At 49.2% G+C, this 23125-nt stretch overlaps 4 protein-coding genes across 4 annotated transcripts; all 4 read left to right on the forward strand.

The window, feature by feature from the left end:
- Positions 1-5386: 5386 nt before the first annotated feature.
- FPOAC1_001133 (uncharacterized protein) lies at positions 5387-6472 on the forward strand (the record flags this gene model as incomplete). The annotated part of the gene is made up of 5 exons (XM_044845739.1): positions 5387-5391; positions 5446-5510; positions 5562-5985; positions 6039-6101; positions 6151-6472. The coding sequence occupies 5 exons, from the start codon at positions 5387-5389 to the stop codon at positions 6470-6472; spliced, it is 879 nt and encodes a 292-aa protein (XP_044711655.1).
- A 4433-nt stretch (positions 6473-10905) lies between these two features.
- Positions 10906-13512, forward strand: FPOAC1_001134 (uncharacterized protein; the record flags this gene model as incomplete). Its single annotated transcript, XM_044845740.1, has 1 exon — positions 10906-13512. One exon carries the CDS (start codon positions 10906-10908, stop codon positions 13510-13512), a length of 2607 nt encoding a protein of 868 aa, XP_044711656.1.
- Positions 13513-18722: 5210 nt separating this feature from the next.
- Positions 18723-20389, forward strand: FPOAC1_001135 (uncharacterized protein; the record flags this gene model as incomplete). The annotated part of the gene is made up of 4 exons (XM_044845741.1): positions 18723-19044; positions 19162-19461; positions 19511-19754; positions 19816-20389. The coding sequence occupies 4 exons, from the start codon at positions 18723-18725 to the stop codon at positions 20387-20389; spliced, it is 1440 nt and encodes a 479-aa protein (XP_044711657.1).
- A 1391-nt stretch (positions 20390-21780) lies between these two features.
- Positions 21781-23088, forward strand: FPOAC1_001136 (uncharacterized protein; the record flags this gene model as incomplete). The annotated part of the gene is made up of 1 exon (XM_044845742.1): positions 21781-23088. The coding sequence occupies one exon, from the start codon at positions 21781-21783 to the stop codon at positions 23086-23088; it is 1308 nt and encodes a 435-aa protein (XP_044711658.1).
- Between the last annotated feature and the right edge of the window lie 37 nt (positions 23089-23125).

The following is a 23125-nucleotide window of genomic DNA, read 5'->3' on the forward strand; positions in this document are numbered from 1 at the left end:
CACGGAACCGTGGCCTGTCTGAAACATGCGTGGCGTCCTCAAATTGTGTGCTTGTGCTTTTAGTTTGACGGCTCTTTGAGTCGATGTCTTAGCTTTTGGACCTGTGCCAAAACGAAGGGTAGGGTGGGGATGCCGCGCGCGTAAGTTGTTAGCTCTGTCAACAGTAGTTACTGGACAGCTACCAAGCTTCAGACCAGGCACAGCAGCTCTAAGACTAGTTCTTGTTGGTGCCGTTTTACTACGTTTCTTGCAAGTCATTAGGCTCATTGGAAGAAGCAATTCTGGGCCGGTTGATAGATGCTCAACGTGCCACGCTCTTGCATACAAAACGGGCTGAGCTCTCTCTAACTGGTTAGCGTTACCCCTAACTTGGTTGAAGCTTGGCATGAATCAACAGCTCATGGTTGTTTGTATACGTATGTGTGTCTGGTACCAATAAGTTATACGTTAGTAACACTGGCAGAAATGCAAATCCACGAGTCGAGCTAACATCCCCTACCAAGTGATGATATCTTAGACGTAATATTTCCCCACTGGCTGGATGCTTGCAAAGAACGATGTCGCAGCGACAAGATAGACAGTTGTGTTTATGATCCAAGAATGAACCTACGCATTGTTAACTTATTTCAAAAAACTAAAAGTCGACCGACAAAGTAACTCAAGTTGACACAAAGTCCTTACCAGTGAAAGGGAGAAATTGTGATGTGTGTTGGCTCATCCCACTTTGGTCACCATCTATCTACATAGACTTGGATTCTGAATCATGATATCAATAGAGGCCCGCATGTCATTCTCGGTAATAGTGACGGTGAGCAAGTACAACATGAGCATGTAAGATTTGACATGAGTGAGTAAGCTACCATGCAGGGATCCATTTCTATAGCTATTTTTGCGACGTCTCAAAGCAAGCGAGTATAATCGTAAGAGGCTGTGCAATGTTTCAAGCGAGGATGAACAATATCACCAAGAAACCAACCGTTGCTGCTGGGTCTGTGAGACTGAGACGGATTCGAGTGATTGACCAACTGCTCGAGCTCTGCCAAGTTCGATTCGATGATGCTTGAGCCATATTATCGCTTGGGGGCTAAAGGCGAGCAAAAACCTGCAAACCACGAGCAACGTGATGAGGTTTGCCAGCCAGCATAGACCTAGAAGACAGTCACACCTAGTGTTTCTTTGGGTAAAGCTGTGGTTCAAGTGAATTCTTCCGATTGGGTCCAAACGGTCGGGGGCCAAACGCTAAGGCTGTTGATCCACGTCAATGTCCTTTTGTTCCACTGCGCCCTTGGGGCCAGGACGATCCCCGCTTCGCCTCCCGTTGGCAATTCCTTGCGCGCCTGTCATCGATGTAACATCGGCGATTGGGTTGATTAGACGCTTCCTAAGTCTTAGCCAATCAGAAAAACTCCTATACGAGCAGCTGTGTGCCAAGCCTGAGGAGCTCAAGTCACCATCTGCTGTCAGGATATAGGTGGAGCTACTAATTCAGCGTTGCACCCGCTCAGGGCTGTCATGGTGCATCGGTCCGATGCATGCTCGAGTCCGCCATTTTGGATCTGTCATTCTGGTCCATGACCGTATTAAGCTCGCAATAAGTCGTTGATCTGCAAATCAGAATCGGCCGAGAGCCCAAACCAAGGTCTCTCGGTGATGCTGTCTATAGGTTGACGATGGGAAGGAGAATCACCACGAGTTGAATTTCACCACTACGCAAAAGTGACATGATACGGAGCTGAGAGACAGAAAGATGGAGGGTATACAGAAATCCGGTGATTACCCGATACGGAAGTCTGATTTATAAACTTTCGCGCTTATAACAACATACGGCAGCCCTGTGGTTGCTTGCATGAGCCTATTTCTGTCACCTGCGACCTGCCTGTACGGCACTGTAGGTACCTATGTACGTACTGACACGATATGTGTATATGCTGAGAGTAGATAATTGGATGACAAGGTGCCAATGGGGGCGAATGTGTATAGTAAGCAGGCAGGCAAGCAAGCCAGGGACCCCTCTCAAGAAAAGGACGAGGAAGTCGAAGCGATCATGGGGCTATGCTGTGCGTGATAATGATACTCATCCGCGTTGGCGATCCTAGACTGTTGTTGTGTTACATTCTGTAGGTAGGTATCTTTGAGAGCGGGGGCCCAGTTGCAAGAGAGAAAGCGACGATGATAAACACGGACACAGTCAACCAAAGCAGCCCTGAAGAGTAAGTAAGGTACAGTAAGCAGGTGGTAAAACTGCCGGGTTAAGGCTGTAACGTATCCCGGCTGATATTGGATTAACGTTGGAAGCCAAGAGTCGGCCGCCCACTGGCAGGGAAGAATAGGGAACGGAAGGAATGATAGAGGGCCTAGAGCCTGTCGCCATTCAATTGCGCGGCAGCGGGGAATTAGGGGAATTAGGGAACAGGCGACATGGATGGAGGCATGGATCGTTCATCCTTCTAGCGCAGCATCAGTTGGCTAAGTTGTTAATGGCGTCTAATCATGGAATGGATAACTATCCGTCAATTGCACCTGCCCTACAGTCAACAACCCAGCCCAGCCCAACCTAATCCAGCAGCAGCACCTTACACAGTACCCCTACCCGACTTAGGGTGTTCCTCCCGCATCGCTTGTGCAGACAAACCCATCCTACTTGGCGCCAAAAGCGGAAGGCGTCTACGATTTGGCATGCACCTGCTTCTAGATCAGAGACTCGAAATGGCTGCTTTCGCAACCAGCATGTCCACGGCACTGGACTCCGCGAGTCATCCCGCGACAAATTCCAACACGGCATTCGATTCAACGGCATGCCTAAATCAGCGGGCGCGTCTTTGAACGAGCCCCCGGTCAATGGGTACGACGCTCATTACCTGCGCTGTAACTTACAGTACTGTTACTGCTACTCTACTGTATCTGTACGGTCGCATTGGATGGGGGTACTCCCGCCCACCCTCCCCTATCCCCTCTATACTACCATTGTCTTGTCCTTTTTTACTGACCCTTGGATCGCTCTTGGACCGCTCTTGGACCGCTCTTTCCCATCGTGAGCCCGCGACCTTGGCCCTGGATTCGCTATCGACCCGCCATTTATTGTGTTCACAGGGCCGTTTACCTATCTTATCGCTTAAGTTTTGAATGGCCTGCCGAGACACCCAGAACTCACACGACGAACCATTCTTGGCAGTAGACAGGCCAGTCAAACTCCCTCGGGACGTGTCATGGCCGCGTTATTTCCGTGACCAGTCTAACTTGGAATTGATGATGTAGGTTGAGATTCAGAATCGATGAGACTGCGTGGCCACTACAGTGTGCCTGGGTGCTGTACATGCCATTCTTCTTGGCGAAGCGGGAGCAGAATTGGATCCCGCTCTTTTCTGCTCAATCTATTGGGTCGAAACTGCTTATATCTGGATTGGGCCTCAGAAGGGAACGGATAACAAGTTGCGTTTTCCGCACAGCCAAGGAGATGGCTCCTTCTCGTCTATGTTGACCATTCACTCGTCCAGCATGAAAAGAGAAGCGAAACGCAAGGATCTGAATCCCACGGCTTCCTCAGGATTCTTCCCGCCTTTCTCCTGTTGCCTCTGTACATACATGCATCTCTGCTTCCAAGGAAACGTTCGATAACCGTTAACCCGTAGACGTCAGTCAACTGCCGTCTGCAAAGCATAACACACATGGCTTGCGTATCTTTGCTTTTCACGGCGTGCCAAACTTAATGTCCAGATACACACGATACACAGGTTGATATGACACAATATACACAATACTTGGGATAAAAGAACAGCAGCAAATGCCAATGATGTCCGTGTCTCGGTCTTGGGACCACGAGACGCATACGCGAGCATAGGCGATCGTTAGGGTTGATGTGCAGTCAGATAGGCAAAACAATCAATCCTCTGTCCAAAACAGCCAGAAGCAGAACAAGTCACTGACAATTCTGACGTCGCGCCTCTCTACCCTTTCATCGCTCGATAAAACTGGTCTGATCAGGAATTAATCCAAAATACCCGCCAGGTGCGGCTCCTGCTCTGGCCCAATCTCAGAACTTGTCGGTTGTCGTCTCATAATGCCGGTCCTCTCTTTCACTTGGGTTAGAGAGTGATTGATCCATGGGCCCGCTTGACTTGGACAGAGTAAGAACCCACCCATTTGGATGGAGCCTTCAAGGTGGATTAGGTGCGCGCGCTCTCTCCCACTAATGCCCCCATGTCAGCTAGCCGTCGGATGGGTACCTCGATGGCCTGGTAGGGCAATCGACATGGGTTCTAAACACACTGCTGGTCAACTCCAAAAGAGCCTATCAATGGGTGCTTCTTTTTTCTTTCCCCGCTACGCCCCATACCAACGCCGTGACCACCATAGGTCCCTTAGACGATGGCTCACTTACCTACTAAGTTAACGGATCTCTCATTTCCAACACGCCCCCCCAGTCCTTCATACTCCAAGCTTTGGTCTTTCCCCCATCACTCTTCTTCCCATGGTGCCACTCCCGCAATCATTTGTTATCCTTGCCAACAGCATGTTTCCTTATTGCTCAGCGTACGCTCCACGCAGCACGCTCCATAGCACTGCAATTCAGACCCTGGTCATGTACTGCCCTGTACCCATGGCTCCATGTCACTCCAGTCTTCATGGAGGGTTCTCTGTCAGTTCCTTCACTTCGTCATGCACGTCCAACGGAAGGATAGTGTACTGCCTTCTTCATATAAGTCGGCATCCTGTCCCTGGTCGTGTTTGGGGCTCAGAGCTCCATAGATAGATCAACGTTCAAAACCAAGCTTCGATACTTTCTTGATCCTAAACAACTACACAAGGCATTCTTATAATCCCCGATCCCTTGCCCAGCTCACACTTATTAATCGCATCGGCGCCTCACATCAACAACACTCAAATCCTTTATCATCGGCTTCATAGCTTCTCGCTTTTCCGTATGTCTCAATCCGAGTTTCTTTACCTTCCCCCGTCCCCTCCATCCTCAGTCAAGATGGACTCGACCTCAACAGAAGGAAACTGTGACAACATGAGCTCACCGCCCGCCAGATCTATTGTCTGTAGTCAGGTCTCTGTTAGCGGAGAGTTTGTACTTGGCTCGAATATCAGTACCTCGCCACAGACTCACACACTTGGGCTATCCCACCAACCTTCGGTTTCCTCGCCAAACCATTACTCATCACCCACCCCCTACCTCGACACGTCAAGCGCCGAGTCTTCTTATTTACCCACACCTGCCTCTCAATCATATTCTCAGTTTCCTACGTTGGCTTCAACCGGTGTTGACTCAACGTGGAACCATTCAGACCAACTGCAAGAGGGGTCCAGGCCATCTCTTCCCCATTCACACCAGAGCCACCACCATTTAACATCAGATTGCCGTCCGTCAGGAAGATCAGCCAGCATGAGGTACTATCATTATACACCTTGACACTAAGACAGGTGCTAACATTGTCTATCAAGTACTGTTGCGATTCAGTTCGACCCTGCTTTCACCATGGGACCAAGATCAGCTTTCACATGGCCAGGTTTGTAACATGCACCTTGATCTCATCCACAAAACACTGACAGCTTTACAGGTCCTCTTGAATCAAGTGCTTCTGGAAGTAGCTTGTTGAGCCCTGGGCTGTCTTCGATGGGACATGTTTCCCCACAGTCAAGATCAGTTACATCGAGCCCCCCTCGATTCTCTCTTTCGACGGACCAGCGAGAAGTAAAACGACAATCAGACAGGGCACGTCGGGACTCGAGGCTTGTGAACAGAATGCGCCGTGCCAACAGCAACTCCTATGCCGACTCTTCCTCTTCAGCAATGGGACTACCCAGTACGACGGCCACCATGAGCATCCCAGCTTATACCACCGCCCCTGCACCCGTAACCCTCATGAGCGACACCCCAACTTCAATGAGCAGTTCGACATACCTGCAGTCTTACAGCCCGACCCTCGAAGACCAGCAACCTCCTTCAGCGCCGGTATACCCTACCACTTACCCACAAAGCTTGTAAGACCCCTGCATATATAGGGCGGCGCCCGGACCATGCTAATCTGCGATAGACAACCCAACTATAATATGCCTGTGGATTATGCATCTGTTTATGCCGGAGCAAATCAATATAGGTATGCTTCTAATCTTCACATGTTAATAATCGTATCTAACTCAAGAAAGTGCTCGATCACCGCCAGCACCTGTTGGCCAGGACGTCGGTTTCATGTATCAGCTGCCAGCCGTTATGGGTCCCGGAAGCGCAAACTCGCAAGACGCGGGACATGTGAGAGTGGTGCAAAGCCGACCGAAGCCACGATGCTGGGAACATGGGTGCAATGGGCGACAATTTTCAACCTTTAGCAACTTATTACGCCACCAGCGAGAGAAATCCGGACAGGCCGCCAAAGCATCATGCCCCAACTGCGGAGCCGAGTTTACAAGAACTACTGCACGAAACGGACATCTCCTCCATGACAAGTGTAAAGGCCGACGAAACTCGTAAGGCATCTGCTTACAAAACCGTCGGGAGAATGCCTGGTGCTATTACTTCAAAATTTGGAAGCTCAGCCTCAAACTGAGCAACATCGGGCGTTGGTTGCTTATTATTTACTAAAGACTGCAGTCATCAGCAGTGGTGTTTGGCGGATCGGCGTTACTTATTTTTGGTCACTGACTAGAAGGCTTTTGGGGGATATACGGAATGATTTTTAGCCTCGGGGTTCGATCTCACAATAAACCTAGATGGGATGGCTGGTGTTGTTGTCAACTGGTGCAGGGCGACCAGGAATGGTATGCATCATGAAGCACGTTGGGACGGATGTCTGTTGAGGCAAGGACATGCAAACATTGGATTGCCTCTGGAGCATATTGGTTACGGAGTCTATTTTGAGCAAAATCTGGTGCTCCTTCTTTTCACCAATACCCTATAAGAGGTTGGTTGTCATGGAGTTTTGTTGTATTTCTTGTTTCTACACTTCTATGTAACAATTATTTCTCGGTACAATAGAAAGAGCTCGCAATATTGCAGGCCTGTCTACAACAAAGTTTATGCCATGAAACTTGAGATTCTGACACGGACGAATGGGGGCTTGGCTGTTGCTGTGAGGTTCGCCGAACTTACAGCTAGGGGGCACTTGTTAGGTTGTGCTTGTTAAGGGTCATGCTAAATTAGAGCATAGCACGATTGTATGTAAGCAGTTGGACATCATTTTAGCGTCAAGACTTGCAAGTCTGTTCCGTGCTGGGTCATGGTATGTACTCTTTCTGGCAGTTCACTACGTGGTTGATGTTACAGTGAAACTAGACTTGAGGACTGGCTGGGCAAATTGAGCATGCAAGAATCGAACGAGAGGACTGGTTTGAAACAGGCTGGTGGTCCAGGGAGGGGGATGCCCCAGACTGCTGGGAAAGGGAAGCCATTCGAGTGGAAAGAAAATGATCGTCGCGGCACTCAAGTCAATCCCTGCCACGTCTAACTAGCTCCAAGGAAGTTAGTAAGCTAATTAACGATTTACCTGGTTGGGTTGGCAGCACAGCCGCGCTGCAAAAATAGTAGGGAATGTGGGTTGTAAATGAGTGATATAAGACGGTAGGATTAGTACTGCCACTTTGATGTCGATTTGTTCTATTTACAGATATCTTCAGGGACTGCAACGCATCGTGACCATGCAAATGAGCGAGTCGAGTTAGAGAGAGGCGCAGAGGAAAGAGTTGCTGATATGGATGTGCACATTGGTTGACATGGTTCTCAGGAACCGGTAGAGATATTAGACCGTAGGCCCGTATCCGATCCCGCCTCGGCCCCGAAAAAAAGGACCCCCGAAAACAGACTTGGACGAAAAGACGGAAGATTTGCAACGTCCCCCCGGCGTTAGTCGACGAATGGCAGCTCGGATCGAGTCGGTCTCAACGGCCGACCGGCGCAACCACTATCGTCCGCCCAGCAGGGCTCAGGCTTTGTCTCAGTCAGGACAAGCGACCCATGGAAATGAAAGAAGCGCCCCCTGTTCCCCATCCCCTGTCCTTTGTTGCGTGCGTGGGGTGGGCTCTCATCTTCTCCCTCGCTTGATATAGCCACCCCTATGGCATGAGAAGAGAGAATGTCATCGCTGGTGCACCCCCACGGCATACAGTCGGATTACCATGGCATTGGCATTGGTATGGACATTGGCATGTGCATTGCATGGGATCTTCTCATGAAACGGGGGGTAAAGTGGCAGCCACATGGTTTCTGGAACACGCAAACTCAGTTTCTGGTACAAGCTGAGTTGAGTCTAAACTTGCAGTACCCTGCCTGGAAACATAAGCATCAGCACCAACGCCCACGACGGATGCGATTAAGGGAAATAGACTGGGAATGAATCGGAACAAGACTCCAATACTTTATTCTCTCAACGTCCACTTGGTTGTTTTAACTAGGATAGGCGAGGCAATTGGCTCTCAGGTTACTAAGTTAGTTGGTACGGATAGAGCCCCTTCCGTTGTCGATAGCAGTAGGACTTAATGGGTAGGGCTAAATTACAGTGGGGAAATCAGGTACTTTTCTCCCGAGTGTAAGGATGTTCTCTCAGTATCCTCACAGTCGGGACAGTTCCAATGCAAGAGCGATATTTGCATCTCCAAGGCTCTAAGCAATTCATAAATTACAAATCGTTACTCGCTATGTCTAGAGTAACTGGAAAATCGACATATTGTCAGGAACTTCGAGAATATTTATCTACTCATATATCTACGACGCCACAGCCCCTAATGACATTATTATTGTAACATTGGATAATGCCAATGTTACTCTATCGTTTCTTTTGTCTTACTCTACAGTACACATGTGTGCATCGACGTGGTCCTTCACCTGTGGTGATGGATGCAGCAATCGAAACCGTGCGTGACCACGTCGATGGGTCAACCGCCAAGTGTCACAGTGGATCAGATCGTCGTCAATATTTGATCAAAAGACTCAGAGTCAAAACTCATCAGGCCATGTTTCCTTCCTTTTTCGGATAGCTCCCTACGGTTACAGCTTTGTACACACCAAAAGAACACGTTCAAACCGCTCCATCCTTGACAACTTGAGCGTTGCCATCATGCTATAACCCGGTTTTCCTAGGCTGAATCTCACTGGTTTGCTTTTTTGGCAAAAGGGAATTAACCATGATACAGGTGCCATGAGTGATAGGGCACAGCAGGAAATGTTTGAAGGATCAAGGTCAGACATGAACCGTTGCAGAATGTTACCCCAAGCAATGGCAAGGCATAACAACTCTGGATAGGGCTGGGAGAGCCAGGATTTAATAACGTCCAGTTCAGAATAATATAATCTAAACGCGGAGGTGGATAACTATGCGTAGACTAGTATCGATAAGGGTAATTGCACGGAGTTAGCGAGCGAGAATAGGAGTTGTTCCCGCGTTTTCCCTTTCTTTGCCAACCATCCTGATGCAGGTACATAGACAACAAACAACGAACCAGCATAGGGGGTTTCCAGGTTCTGGGGATCCCGAGATTCTGACGGACTGGAAATTTCAGTCAATAAAATATCATTTTCTTCCTTATTCGCAGTTACCTATTTGACGCAAATACATGCATACGGGAGAATAAGGATTACCCAGACCGTACGCCTTTCCTTTAACATGCTGTCTCGGCGAACCCAAGTGGACTAATTAGTTTGAATGATATTAGACTAAACGGCAAAGTCCGTTATGATCTTACACCATAAGCGTAAAGTAGCAGGCTAATTTCCCCGACCCGTATGAACTGCCTGAACTTCTGCTAAGCCGACTCGTCAACGCCAAGCAAAACAGGACAAAGCTAACTAGCGAAAAGATCGCTCGCTTTTCTATTGTCCGACCGGATCGTTTAGGCCTGCTCCATCCGGATAGTCTAATAGCTGGGTTGGGTTTAAGTCTATACGGTCAAGTAAGGATGAGCACTCCAACAAGTAGCATCCCAGTATTCTTTATGTATCGAACCATGTTCAGAGCCGCGATTTGTTACTGTACGTCTCGGCCAATGAGGTAGACGAGGCGATCTCGGCTGGAGGTCTTAATCCGTGGAAGATCCACGACGATTGCCTGTCCTGTCCTGTCCTGTCCTTATCCTTCGGAGCCGGACGATTGAAGTCCATCGGCCGAGTCGGACATGATTACACTTTCGCCAAAATTATGCCCCTGATAAGAATGCTTAGCTTATTCCTCCCTAACCGGGATGTGATCTGTATATGCTTCTCCTCCTCAGCAACACCAGGGATGGTACTCAAAACCATCCCTGAACTTTGATATATATTTAATCCTTTGTGGCTGAGTTCTGATGAAACTCGGCACATATGTTAGCAGTCAGTAAGTGCCAGTCTGCCTTACTCTTCGCACGTACTTCAATCTTAAACTCTTCGTTGTGGGGCCACGGACCAAACATGAAGATCTGACATCAAACTGCCGACATCAAAGTCAATCTCTAGAAGCCATCTGGTCCTAGTAAGATTCGATGATAAACTTGTTGGTTGGCTCCAGCTCCAGTCAAAACGCTAGCTGATGAAACGCCCAGTGGTGTTTAGCTTATCTGAAACACAGTAAACAACTGTATGTAGCAGACGAAAGAGAGAAAAAGCATCGGCACTGCCTCGTACGTCTAGGTTAGTAGTCTATGGCCACTGATTCGATCCGGTTAGACAGTTCGTTCTACTGGATCCTTCAACCTCAACAAGGTAAATCGTGTAAGTGAGTCGGCCGCCTCAATTTTGATTGGGTGGGCCCTCCAACCGTCGAAAAAGTAAGCGCGGCCCGTCATACCTCCACTCCCGGTAAGCACACGTTACGTAAACGGCAGTTACCTGGTGCAAACTATCACCAGTTTTTTCATCTTTCGCACGCGCTAGCAACAACCAAAATAAGTCTTTTGTTGACATTCTCACCCCCTGCCTAGACCACACTCTACTATACGACAATGGCCATGACAGCGTCGAGATATCGAGCCCGCAAGCAAAAGGTCTTTAGATCCGTTTTTCAGACCGACGTTTCATCGCCCACGCCTCAATCAACGCCCATCGCTACCTTCACGGATCAGGGCGCTGCTTTTGGAGGTCCCCACGCGTCGTCATCTCAACATGCTCCTCCCCCACCACCACCGCCGCCACTCTTTCATGAAGCTCTGCATCATGCTGATGATCAAGTGAGGTGGGATCGGGCATGGCATATCGTCACTTCCAAGATACAGTTGCCGACTTCAGTGGCCGTGGAAGATTCCTTTGGGACCTTACCACCAGAGTCGCAAGAGGTTGACTCGGGTGTTCGTGATTCTATCGCTCTGCTTCTCTACTCTGGCCGCTCATTGCCTGGGGCGACTCAAACAGAAGATATTCTACTATGGCATACGCACCAAGTACGCCAACACTTTGTTCACCATGTTATGCCACTGCTGGCCGCCTGCGCCAGTCAGGGCGATCAGACCCAAGTTTTGCTTTCGAGCATCTCAACCCTTGAGGCAGCTCATAGACAGTATCACTGGGGGTTGACTCTCATCGTACAAGGCTATGAAGATGAGGCTTCCTCAAACGCAGCATTCTCAAAATTCCGTCGAGACCTGCATGCTATCATAGGCAATTCTCTAAATCAAGGCCTGACGGATGCTCTGGCCGGTGTCCTACGACGTCTTATCCGTCTGAATCTTGGCACAGGCAAGCGTTATGACGGATCTAAATCATGCTTAGAGTCACAAGGGGATAGCTCGGCAGCTCGCAAAGAGTTGTTGGGTCTCTTGGAATCTCTGAAAAACGTTGGCCTAGTGGGAGAGAAATTCCAGGTCCTGTTTGCAGAAATTATGGATGCCAGCATGAAAGACTTTATCCGAATATCGTACTCGGGGGTTTGGGGAGTGCCAGAGCAGTCGGCCGCACCATCCGCTAGCATTTCTTTTGGTTGTCTGGGTCATCTTTCAGAATGGGTCGAGAACCAATATGGGCGTCTTGCTGTCGAAGTCTTTAGCCGCCTCGAAACGCATATCGCATGGAGTGACGTAGAGTGTTGGAAGAATATCGCGATAGGACGCCTTGCAACGCTGCGAATCCAGGAACTCTTTGACATCGCATTGAACTGGCCTGAGAGCAGAGGTGGCCTCGAGGATCTTCGCCTCGCCGTCACAACACCACAACGCCGTCTACAACTGACTGACGCATTCTCCGCGGCTCTACAAAAGCGGCTTCTTCATCCTGGCAGGTCGACTTCCGATATCCTTCAAACATACATCTCCATGATCCGTACATTCCACGCCTTGGACCATTCTAAAGTCCTCCTTGACCGTGTCGTTCACGCTCTACAGCTGTATCTCTGCCAAAGGGACGATGCTATTAGAATTGTTGTTGGTGGCCTGTTGTCCAACCCCAGTGATGCTGATACAGGAGAAGGGAAAGCAAACTTGGCGGAGCTAGCAGTACTGCTTAATGTGGCGTCCCAACAACAGCGGCGCCAGGTTGAGGACGAGGATCTTGATTGGAATGACATGACCTGGGTTCCTGACCCCGTGGACGCGGGTGTTAACTACAAGAGGCCAAGAAATGAGGACGTTATTGGTACTCTCATTAATGCACTTGGTTCTCAGGACATCTTCATCAAAGAGTTCCAGCTCATTATTGCGGAACGACTCCTCTCAGATCAGACAACCTTTTTACAAGAGACAAAGGTATTGAGCCTTCTCAAGAAGCGGTTTGGTGAGAGTGCTCTACAAAACTGCGATGTCATGATGAAGGATATCCAAGACTCGAAGAGAGTTGATGCGGTCCTGGGCAAGAACATCCGACAAACTCTGGACGACCCCGGGGCACCCGTGTACCATTCCAAGATCCTATCACGATTATTCTGGCCTAGTCTGCCCAAGGAACCGTTCACAGTACCGGCGCCTGTCACAGAAATGCAAAAGAGATATGAGCAAGGGTTCGAACGGCTCAAGACATCACGTAAGCTCAATTGGCTGGACCAGCTGGGCTCGGCAACCGTCAAACTCGACTTTGAAGATCGGTCGGTGGAGCTCGAATGCAAGACATACGAAGCTGCAGTCATCTACGCATTTCAGGATGAAAACAATGAAGGCGGGCCTGGTCCTACACAGCGGACTTTTGACGGGATATGGCAGCAACTCATGATCGATGAAGATCTTCTTGGGCTTGCCCTCAAATTCTGGGTCTCTAAGAAAATGATTCGTGATATCGGTAATCGAACCTACATGGTGTTGGAGCGACTTGACGACGCGAACGAAGCAGGAGAACCAGATTCGCTCAACGATAGTCCAGATGTTGACGGTGGCCGACCGTCTCCACGCAAACCCAAGATCGATTCAAAGGAACAGGAGCGGCGTACCGTGTACTGGCAGTTTATCGTGGGCATGTTGACAAACTCGGCACCAACTATGCCGCTTGGTCAGATGTTGATGATGATGAAGATATTAATTCCCGATGGCTGTTCGTGGACTAATGAGGAACTGCAAGAATTTCTGGCAGAAAAGGTGGCGGAGAATAAGTTGGAGCTAGCTGGCGGAAAGTATCGCTTGCCCAAGAAATGAAAACAGGATGCGGATACTTTGTTGTAAGCAAACATCTTGTGGCCAGATCTCTATGTGTTGGACTTGGAATGAAATGAGTCCTATCTGCAGTGTTACCTTCTCCGAGGTGCTGGTGGAGGTATAGGCGTGTGCTTGCAGCATGCACAAACAACCTGGACCGGACGGAAGCCGTTGTGAGCCGTGGCGAATGGCCTAGTGGCGAGTGTTCTGCATCTTCTGGCAATATCATCTGTCTCTTGCATTGGCGAGGCGTGTAACGAAGACATGTAGCGGCTAATCTCGTCCGGTATAGCAATGAGGCCTTATCTCGCCATGAGACAAGGTAGGGAATACAAAGCCTGTTTCCGAGCTTGGTAAATAATCACAGGGCTTCTGCATTGACGAATGCTTTCCCGCTCCCTCCTACATGTCGTGCCTGGGGGATGGCCATTTATGTACCAGCTGTGCGCTGTTCCCAGCTATTGAGCCGAGTCCGGGCAAAGACCTAGAATAGGAAATAAGCACAAAGATTCCAAAATGAGCCAGCTCCGAGTGTGCACGGCTGTCAATGATATTTGACCAAGGGAGGCGACGAATGAAATGTTTGCGTGTGACGATATTTTCGGCATCCTCGAGTTTGACTTGTTGCCGATCCCATTGACTAGTGGGTGCTCCAATGACATCTAAACAAGAATCAAGCCGACGTCTGAGGCTCTAATTACACTTGAATTGGTTTGTTTTGTAGATTAAAGTGGTTGCATTGTTGAGAATTTAAGTGATCAGCAGACATGCTAATGGCACGGGTATTGTAAATTCGATCAAGTTGTGGATAAGCAAGTTGAAAAGTGCGTAAACCAGATACTAGCTATATCATGATTGTAGATTTTGTTGCTACAATTTGTTAACCTGTGAAATAATGAAAATAGTAAACTTGCCGTGAACACAACACTCGTATCTCAAAATGCTTATCCATGTTGTGTGCGTTCAAAGACAGAGTTTCGGGTAATTACTGAGCCACTTTGTCGCTTGTTCGGACGGATTGCTCAAGTATTCGTACTATCTGCAAGGTGGAAATTACACGGTGGCTGTTTAAAGTAGTAATGTCGATTGCCAGAGAATATTTTATTTATGTAGGTTCTTTCATGCTGTGCTGTGTTGTGTTTGCCATTGCGGTAGGTATCCGCTCGGCTGTGCCGTCAAGGAAGCATGTGTACTTAGATATATAATTATTTACTCATGGATATCCGGGCCGAGCAACTATCCCTCTCAGTCAATGCAGGAGAGTTCGTAAACGGAAGCCAATGCCATGTGATTTCATGATCGGCAGGCTGTCAACGACATGTCATCGGGCTTTTTCTTTATTATGATGTATTTTGCGTAACGATGCGGTCGGACTTGGGTGAAAAAGAGGCATCACTACATTTGGATAGGTCAGTAGATGGGTAGGACCCTTCTTTTGTGGCCATGTAGGTTTCCTGCTTGTTGTACCGAGCGACATATTGAATGCCTACGGCTAGACTTGAATGGTTTTTGTGAGGATTCAGAGGAACGCAAGGTTGACGACGGTTAGGTTGGGTTCAAACTATGACTTTTCGTAATCGGGTTTCGGCGGTCACTCGCCCTCATATTAAACCTAAGAGACATAACTATAGAGTGTTAGATTCTTATACTTGGTATTGCTATATGTGGACTCGTGTGTTGTGCTATCATAGGTAGGTAATGTGATGTGATGCGGTGGACGCTCACATGATGGATCATGTTTCTAGTAAGAATCATGATTCTACGTAACTGGCTGAGGCCTGACACTGCAAGACACCATATGTCGACTCTACGTATTTTGATAAATTTAACCTTTTTGTATTGCCTTGATGACCCCTCTTGTATAGCATTTTCTGATATATGATAGGCACTTCAGGTGCTGCGTACCTATATGATCGTTGCCGAGACTGAGAGACTATAATTGAGATAAGTGGAGAGTGTTCTTTTTCTATACTATGTTTGACTTAGTACTTGACATGATCAGATGGAGTCCATAGTACCATCACAGGGGGGACGCCATCATCGCAATCGTGACTGAGAGTTTGTTCAGCAAGCAATTGGCCTCAGTACTTACCAGGTAGTAAGTTGAGCGATACAACGGAGCTATTCCAGCGGCCTTCCACTGTGGAGTCACCTAAGAACTCAGGCCCACACATGCCGCCAACCTAAAGTTAACTCCATGCTTGGACGGTTATGTTCCAGTCCAATAATGAGCCTTGACCATGACATCCATCCATCATGGCTTCTGCGGCGTCTTCGCATCATGTGCACGCCGAAACTACGTAGAAAATAAAATGTCAGTGACCATTGGGCTTAAGCCATAAGCTATTCTAGGTTCTAACTTCTCAGTGCGCTGGCTTGATCGATGATCCTTGACCATTGAGGGTCGCGCCGGCTTGGGCCTGGACTATGGAGTATTATTTCATGGACTGGTTTAAAGTGACTGTTGCGTTGTCGGTCGTCTCGGGCATTGACCTTTTTTTTCCCGTCCTCTTTCTTGCGCATGCAGCTGAGTTGGCGGTTAGACTTTTGCTTGCACATGACCACAACTATGGGCATGAATCAGAAATGACTCCTTTTGGGTCGGCTTGTTGCGTTCTTGGAAGTGGAGGTCCTATACTCTGTACGAATAGAGTAGTAGTGGGATAGCCAAGTGGGATGTCTTTTTTTTTATTCATAATCAGAGTCGAACGCGATGCTTTGTCTGTTGTTTATACTAATGCAAACATACCTGTACAACTTTTGTTCATTTGTTACTATTTATTTCTTTTGCTTGCACCTATCCAAGTCCCCCATTCTCCGGATGAGTGCATTTGTTTGCTGATACTCGTTCCCGATGATCCATTCTCGGCCATTGCGCTTACCATAACTCCGCCATCCTGTTTAGTTCGGTTCGTCAATCATTCCCTTGCAGTCCCGCATTGATAACTTTCTTACTACTAACTCAAACTACAAGGGGCCCGGCGGTCGGCCTTTCGGCACACTTTGAGTTGTTGAATGTAATGCAAGTGAAAATCTGATCATCATATCCATCCGCCGACTTGCGACTGCCCGACTGCCAACAATGCAACATGCCCGGCTATGGTATGTATTTGCCAGGGTTTCTTACGCTTGTTCTTCCTGTCTTTTCCCCCTCTCTGGAGTTAAACAAATGCGCCAGGATGGGGGGAGACAAGGCTTTCTCCCTCTCTTTTTCTTTCCCCTCTCTTACAGGCACCCCTTCCGGTAGACTCAATCTGACCTGTATTGTGACTTGTGCCGTCCTTAGCCAAGTGAGGCCAGGCATTCATTTTATTACCTGCTACCTGAGTGCTAAAGTATGCTACACCATCGAGACGCCCCGTACGCCTGCAAACGTCGACCATTGAAGCCGAGCTTCCACTTAATGTCATTTCGTCTGTTTTCTTAGGGGTTTTCCGGGTACTTCCAATATCCTACCTGCCTGCATTTGTCCAGTCCTGCATCTGCACTTTTACAATACTGCCTCTCTCCTCTCCTCCCATCTCATCTCCACCTTTGACTTTTATGATTAATAAAGCCGTGTCTCAGCAAAGCAATGGTGGTGAGAGCCTTTTTATGAATCAATTACACTTGTATCCTGTCTTCTCTACCTACCCTTTGTCTTGTGCCGTGACTCAACTCAACACAATACTCTAGACCGTATCATAATTAGTAGGCAGGTTCAACCCAGATCGGCCTCTTTCCCTTACTTGCCGTAGCCGGGACTTGACAAAACCAGCTTGTGCAAGACACTGACAAAGACGCCATATCGTACCTTCCATCACTGCACCGCATCGCACGGTAGGTAGCTTACCTAGCCCATTGCCAACCAACTCACCTGCCGTACATTTTAATTCCACCCCAACCAAGCCGGCTTGTCTTGACCTGTCCCTGGAATCAACCCACAACATCACCACTTGCCCGCCCGTCTATTCCCTGGTCCTGGTCACTGTAGGGAGTCTGGTCTCGTCTCGTCTCGCCTCGTCTCTTTTTCCGCACAAGACGTGGCATTCGCTTTATTCTTTACTTGTCTCTTACCGGAACTCTTCTGTCTTCCGCACCATATTATTGCCATATCCTCCCTCTGTATCTTTCGACTTCTTTTTCTTCTCTTCCCCTCTTCTACTCTCACTCACCCTGTGGTTGACTTTGACGACGCAAACGCACTTCCGCACAATTGCCAGACAAACCCCCGCCTCATCATCGTATCGTCGCAGTACGCCGCCGCTAGAGTTGAAACTACGTCGTCATCGGCGTTATCGCAAATATCCGACAACGAACAGTCGATTGCCCCTCATCATCATCAATCAAATCATACGCATTCAGACCGATAGCCACACTCACACCTAGCCGCTCTCACGCTCTATCGCCTTCTCTAGCTTCCTCAACGGCCAACTTTTCGATCGCTGGCCCTTGCTCTCATTCCCACTCTTACTCTAACACTGATTCTGACCCTCAGTCTCACTCGTCTCTTCAAAGACTGACTATCCGTCTGCTTGCCTTGCCTCGGCGTCCGGGGTGCTATGGTCTCATGACCACAACCTTTCTGCGTCCCCCGATCACCGCTCTGTGACTGCAGCGTGCTACCAATAGTACTAGTCCAACACTGATATAATACGAATACACATACCCATCCATCTCTTACGTGGACCTTTGTGCAATCAGTCCTCCGCCAACCTTTTCTCTCTCAAACTTCGTGCTGTTCAAGATCTGGCAAAGCCGAACCTGCCCACCGCGATACTCCTCATCTTTGCAGCTTCAATAAGCTGCAGGTGGGCCTGTGTTCTGCGAGCGACTTGCCCCATCAGTAAACCGAGAATAGGTCGGCATCGCGTCAGATCTAGACCAGTTTGCCCGTGATGGAGCCCATGGATTATATCGCACCAAATGGTCACCACCGGTCCAACGGCCATTATGATCCAGTGCATTCTGCCTCTACTTATTGGGCATCCCATCCGCAGTCACAGAACTCAGGTCCCTATCCATGGCAAGCACAAACCCCGAGCCTGCCTCACATCTATTCACACCAAGTTGGATTACCTCCGCCCAGCTCTGGCCCGGATCCCTATAGCCATCATGCGGCTATGTTACCACCTCTTCAAGGTCTGCCCCCTTCTGGTCCATTTTCTGGCAGTATGCATGGGCCAATATCACCACGGTTAGGTGGCCATCCTCAGTCGTATCGCAGCAGCATGCCGCTTACCGTTCCGCCAGTACCTGCAAGCATTGGCAATCACAGCCATGATGCAGCTTTCGCAAATCAAATCCCAGGTGGTACACACATAGACTGGCAGTCACCTATGCCGGGCCCAGAAGCCAATTCAATGCATCGCCCAAATTACGCATATCCCGATTCTGGAGCAAACGTTGCCCACAGCTATAGCAACCCATACTTTTCAAACTTTGCACCAGCCCCCCAACCGCCTCTTCCATATTACCCAACATCAAGACGAAGTCATTTTTCGGCTGCCTCCATAACAACTAGGGGTTTTGGTGGTATTCCTTCTCCTAACAGTAAGTCCCCTTCTGTTGTCAATACGCCGATGCTTCCTTCCAGTAACACCAGGTGGCGGCTTTGCGAAGCTCTGTTTGTTTTGTGCATGGCTTGCAGATGCTAATGTTTCCCTCTAGGGCCCGCCCCTCCATCGACTGGGTACCGCAGATCTCATCCGCGACCGCGTAGGCCAGCCTCATCACGCGCAATGACGACAGAAGTCGGGCGTGAAGACGATGACGAAGGATACTATGGCCCTCCTGACTATGTAGTCCACAGTCCAGGTAGCTCGGATTCCTCTCCAGAGTCGGACGAAGGCTTTATTCGGCAAATGCAACTCGCAAGAGGCTCCGTGTCGACAAAGATGGTGGCTTCCAAGATGACACTCCGATCACTTCAGAGTATTGAGCTTGAAGAGTTACCGGAAGCAGACAGAAGTAAGAAATGGCCTGTGTTCGAGCTGAAATGAAGGCTGATAATTTCCAGATTGCGTTATCTGCTATAATGACTATTGTGTCGAGACTCCTGAGGGTGTTAAAGAAGCCCCTCTTCGCTTGCCCAAATGCGGACACATTTTTGGTGACCATTGCATCAAGAAATGGTTCGAAGACTCGGATAGCTGTCCCTACTGTCGAGACAAGCTTCATGCGGAACCAAAGACACAGAGCGGCAATTCTGCTAGGGCATTCATGAACCTCATGAGGTCTAGAGGCCACAATGCTCCTCCCGGGTACGTAAAGATATTCTGTTGTGAGTTGTTCACTTGAGCAATCATCTAATGCGTTCAGCAGACTGGCAGCTCAACAACTACCAGACGAGGTGATAACTCATCTCAGAGGTCACCCTACAGGTGCGGACCGACGAAATGGCTCTCCGCCTCGCGCTATAACAGCAGCAAGAAGATCGCCACCAAGAGAAGGCGTCGAGCACCAGCACCGCCGAACTAGAGCACGCCATGACAATTCGAACGCACACAATGCTCTACCGGTTCCCGAATCCCGCAGCCGAGCAGTTTCCACGGAGATGCCCCCACAGCCCACTGTGCCTGCTGTTGAACTACCCTCCATTCGGCCGCAACCTGAACAATTGCCAGTGGAAAGACAACCTCAGGAATGGGGACGAGGCCACGCCCAGGACACGAATGCAGTGTCGGCATCAGCCCAAGATCGCAGCGCAGAAACTCAATTGCCTCCTGCGGTTTTGCCAGAGCTATCTCCATATCCTTCACAGGATGGGCAGGACCAACGCCCAAGAGCCAGGACTCTTCGAAACCCTTTGCAAATGCAGACTGGCTCGCCGTACGAAGGTCTGGGAAACAACGAAACAGCACCAGATATGTCGTACCACTCAAATCAGAGATGGTAGCTTGCCCACAGGGTGCATTCGATGGACAAGGATGAATAACGCAAGAGTTGTTGACTCTTTAAAGGCATAATCTGGCATCTGATAACATGCTGAGCGGATGCGATCTAGGAGTTCTCGCGTTACAGATATAAGGACGGCATATAACACGGTTTTGCGTGGAGTTTGCTGCAAGTTTTTTTTAAATTGCACAAGGTCAACAATTGGGAGGTGTTTCTGGTTGCTTTTTGCCTGGGTTACTGGGCCACGCACTTACGGATACGGTCGGATATTGGAACTGTTTTTATGGGGCGCAAGAGCAAGATTGGAGGATCACTGCAGTTTTTAAACGGGTGACCTATTACCGTAGCGGAATTAGCGATGTTTTTTTGATGAAAGACAAGACACAAGTCAGCGTGTTCACAAATTAATGATTGCACATAGCAAAACAGTGTTTCCAAGACCCTAGCTCGGGGGGTCAGAAAAACATGAGACCCGCCTCCACCAAAATTCGCTGTTAAACCACTGGTTCACGTCTCATGTTTTCTGACACCTCCTAGCCTAGTCAACTCGTTCCGTGGGGCTAGATGAAACGCTTGGCCCATTCTCCGCAAGCGATACTATAATAGAACTAGCGCTTGCAGGTCCGCAACCAGACCCTCTTGTTTATTGTATCGATGATGCCAGTTGGAACGGGACGGCGCAATGTAAACCACCGGGTCGGGGCCATGCGCTGCGAGTCCGTGGCATCCATTCATATGTCTCTGACGACTCGAGTCTTGGAACCTACAGTCTCAGACACACGGTCTTGGAGATTCGGGGCATCCCCACCACATGCAAGATAGACGAATCGCTTATATACCACTACCCTGTCTCCGTACTCCCTTGGTCTGGGTTAAGACACGCAACTCTCTCCCATTACAGGTATTTGCACTTGCTCGACGATTATACACGGAAATTGACTGCCAATCTATCACCTCAGAGCACAAATACCTGGGTTTGCGGAATCATGGGCCTGCCATGGGAGATTATCACGGCGACTTCTGCCATAAGCACGCTGACCCTCGCCTGGGCACATAACGATTGGTCCAAACCTCAGCTCCTGGGTCGCTTTCCCGTACTTTGGGTTGCTGGGTTCGCTATCTGGGTCGTCTGGGCTGTATGGATATACCCGTTACTCGTGTCGCCACTGCGACATCTTCCTGGGCCATCCGGCAATCATTGGCTCATGGGGCAGTCTAAAAAGATAATGGCTGAGCCCTCTGGTGTACCAATGCGACAATGGTTAGTGGATGTTTATCTCAAGTTCTGTCCTGTTATATAAAGTGGTTGCTGACAGAGAAACGTTCAGGGCCTCTGAAATTCCGAATGACGGGTTAATATGTTACCGTGGCTTCTTCAACCAAGAGAGAGTCATGGTAAGCTCGCCCAAGGCATTAGCTGAGGTTCTTGTCACAAACAGCTACGCCTTCCCAAAGCCAAGTCACTTTCGATGGTCCATCGGCCGCATCCTTGGAGTTGGTGTCTTGCTCGCTGAGGGTGATGAGCACAAGATGCAGCGCCGTAACTTGACACCCGCATTTGCCTTTCGTCATATCAAGAACTTGTATCCGGTGTTCTGGCGAAAAGCTCGAGAAGTGACACAGACAATGATGGCAGAGTTCGGTCAACAAGAAGAGACGCAGGTGGAAATCTCTGGTTGGGCATCACGAGCAACACTCGACATCATCGGCCTTGCGGGGATGGGACGAGACTTTGGTGCCATACAGAACCCGGACAACACACTGGCACAAACATACAGCAAGATCTTTAAGCCGTCCCGTCAAGCCCAGATCCTAGCTTTCGTTGGCATGATCATTCCCATGGAGTTCATCACCAAGCTGCCATTCCGTCGAAATGAAGATATTGCCAAGGCTGCAAGCGATATTCGAGCAATTTGTCGAGACCTGATCCAGGAGAAGAAGACAAAGATGGCCAACAAGGAGCAGGCTGACGTCGATATCCTCTCGGTGGCCCTTGAGAGTGGTGGCTTCACGGACGAGAACCTGGTAGATCAGCTCATGACATTCCTCGCAGCTGGACACGAGACAACGGCGTCAGCCATGACTTGGGCCATCTACATGCTCTCACGGCACAACGATATTCAGACCAGGCTCAGGGAAGAAATACGAGAACGTTTACCATCAGTTGATTCAGATGTCGATATTACCAGCCTCGATATCGATCGCATGCCGTATCTGAACGCCGTGTGCAGTGAAGTTCTACGATACTACGCACCTGTACCATTGACAATGCGCGATGCTGCTTATGACACAACAATTCTCGGCCAGCCGATCCGCCGTGGTACTAGAATTGTCATAGTGCCTTGGGCGACACACTTCGACCACGATCTCTGGGGGCCAGATGCAGATCAGTTCAACCCAGACCGGTGGCTGTCAGCAGGCGGAGAGAGCAAAAGCGGTGCCGATCGAAAGGCCGCAAGCGGGGGAGCGAGTAGCAACTACGCGTTCCTGACCTTCTTGCATGGGCCGCGAAGCTGTATCGGATCAAGTTTTGCAAAGGCAGAGTTCGCTTGTCTCCTAGCAGCATGGATCGGTCGCTTCGAGTTCTCGCTGGCGAATCCGGAGGAGATGGACGAGAAGAATGTGGAAATTCGGGGCGGTGTAACGGCCCGGCCCGCTAAAGGGATGCACGTCAAGGTTAAGGTCGTCAGCGGATACTGAATGCAAAGCATACTTAGGTATTTTGTAGTATAAGACA

This window comes from Fusarium poae, chromosome 1 (genome assembly GCF_019609905.1).
Source record: "Fusarium poae strain DAOMC 252244 chromosome 1, whole genome shotgun sequence".
Classification (NCBI taxonomy): domain Eukaryota; kingdom Fungi; phylum Ascomycota; class Sordariomycetes; order Hypocreales; family Nectriaceae; genus Fusarium; species Fusarium poae.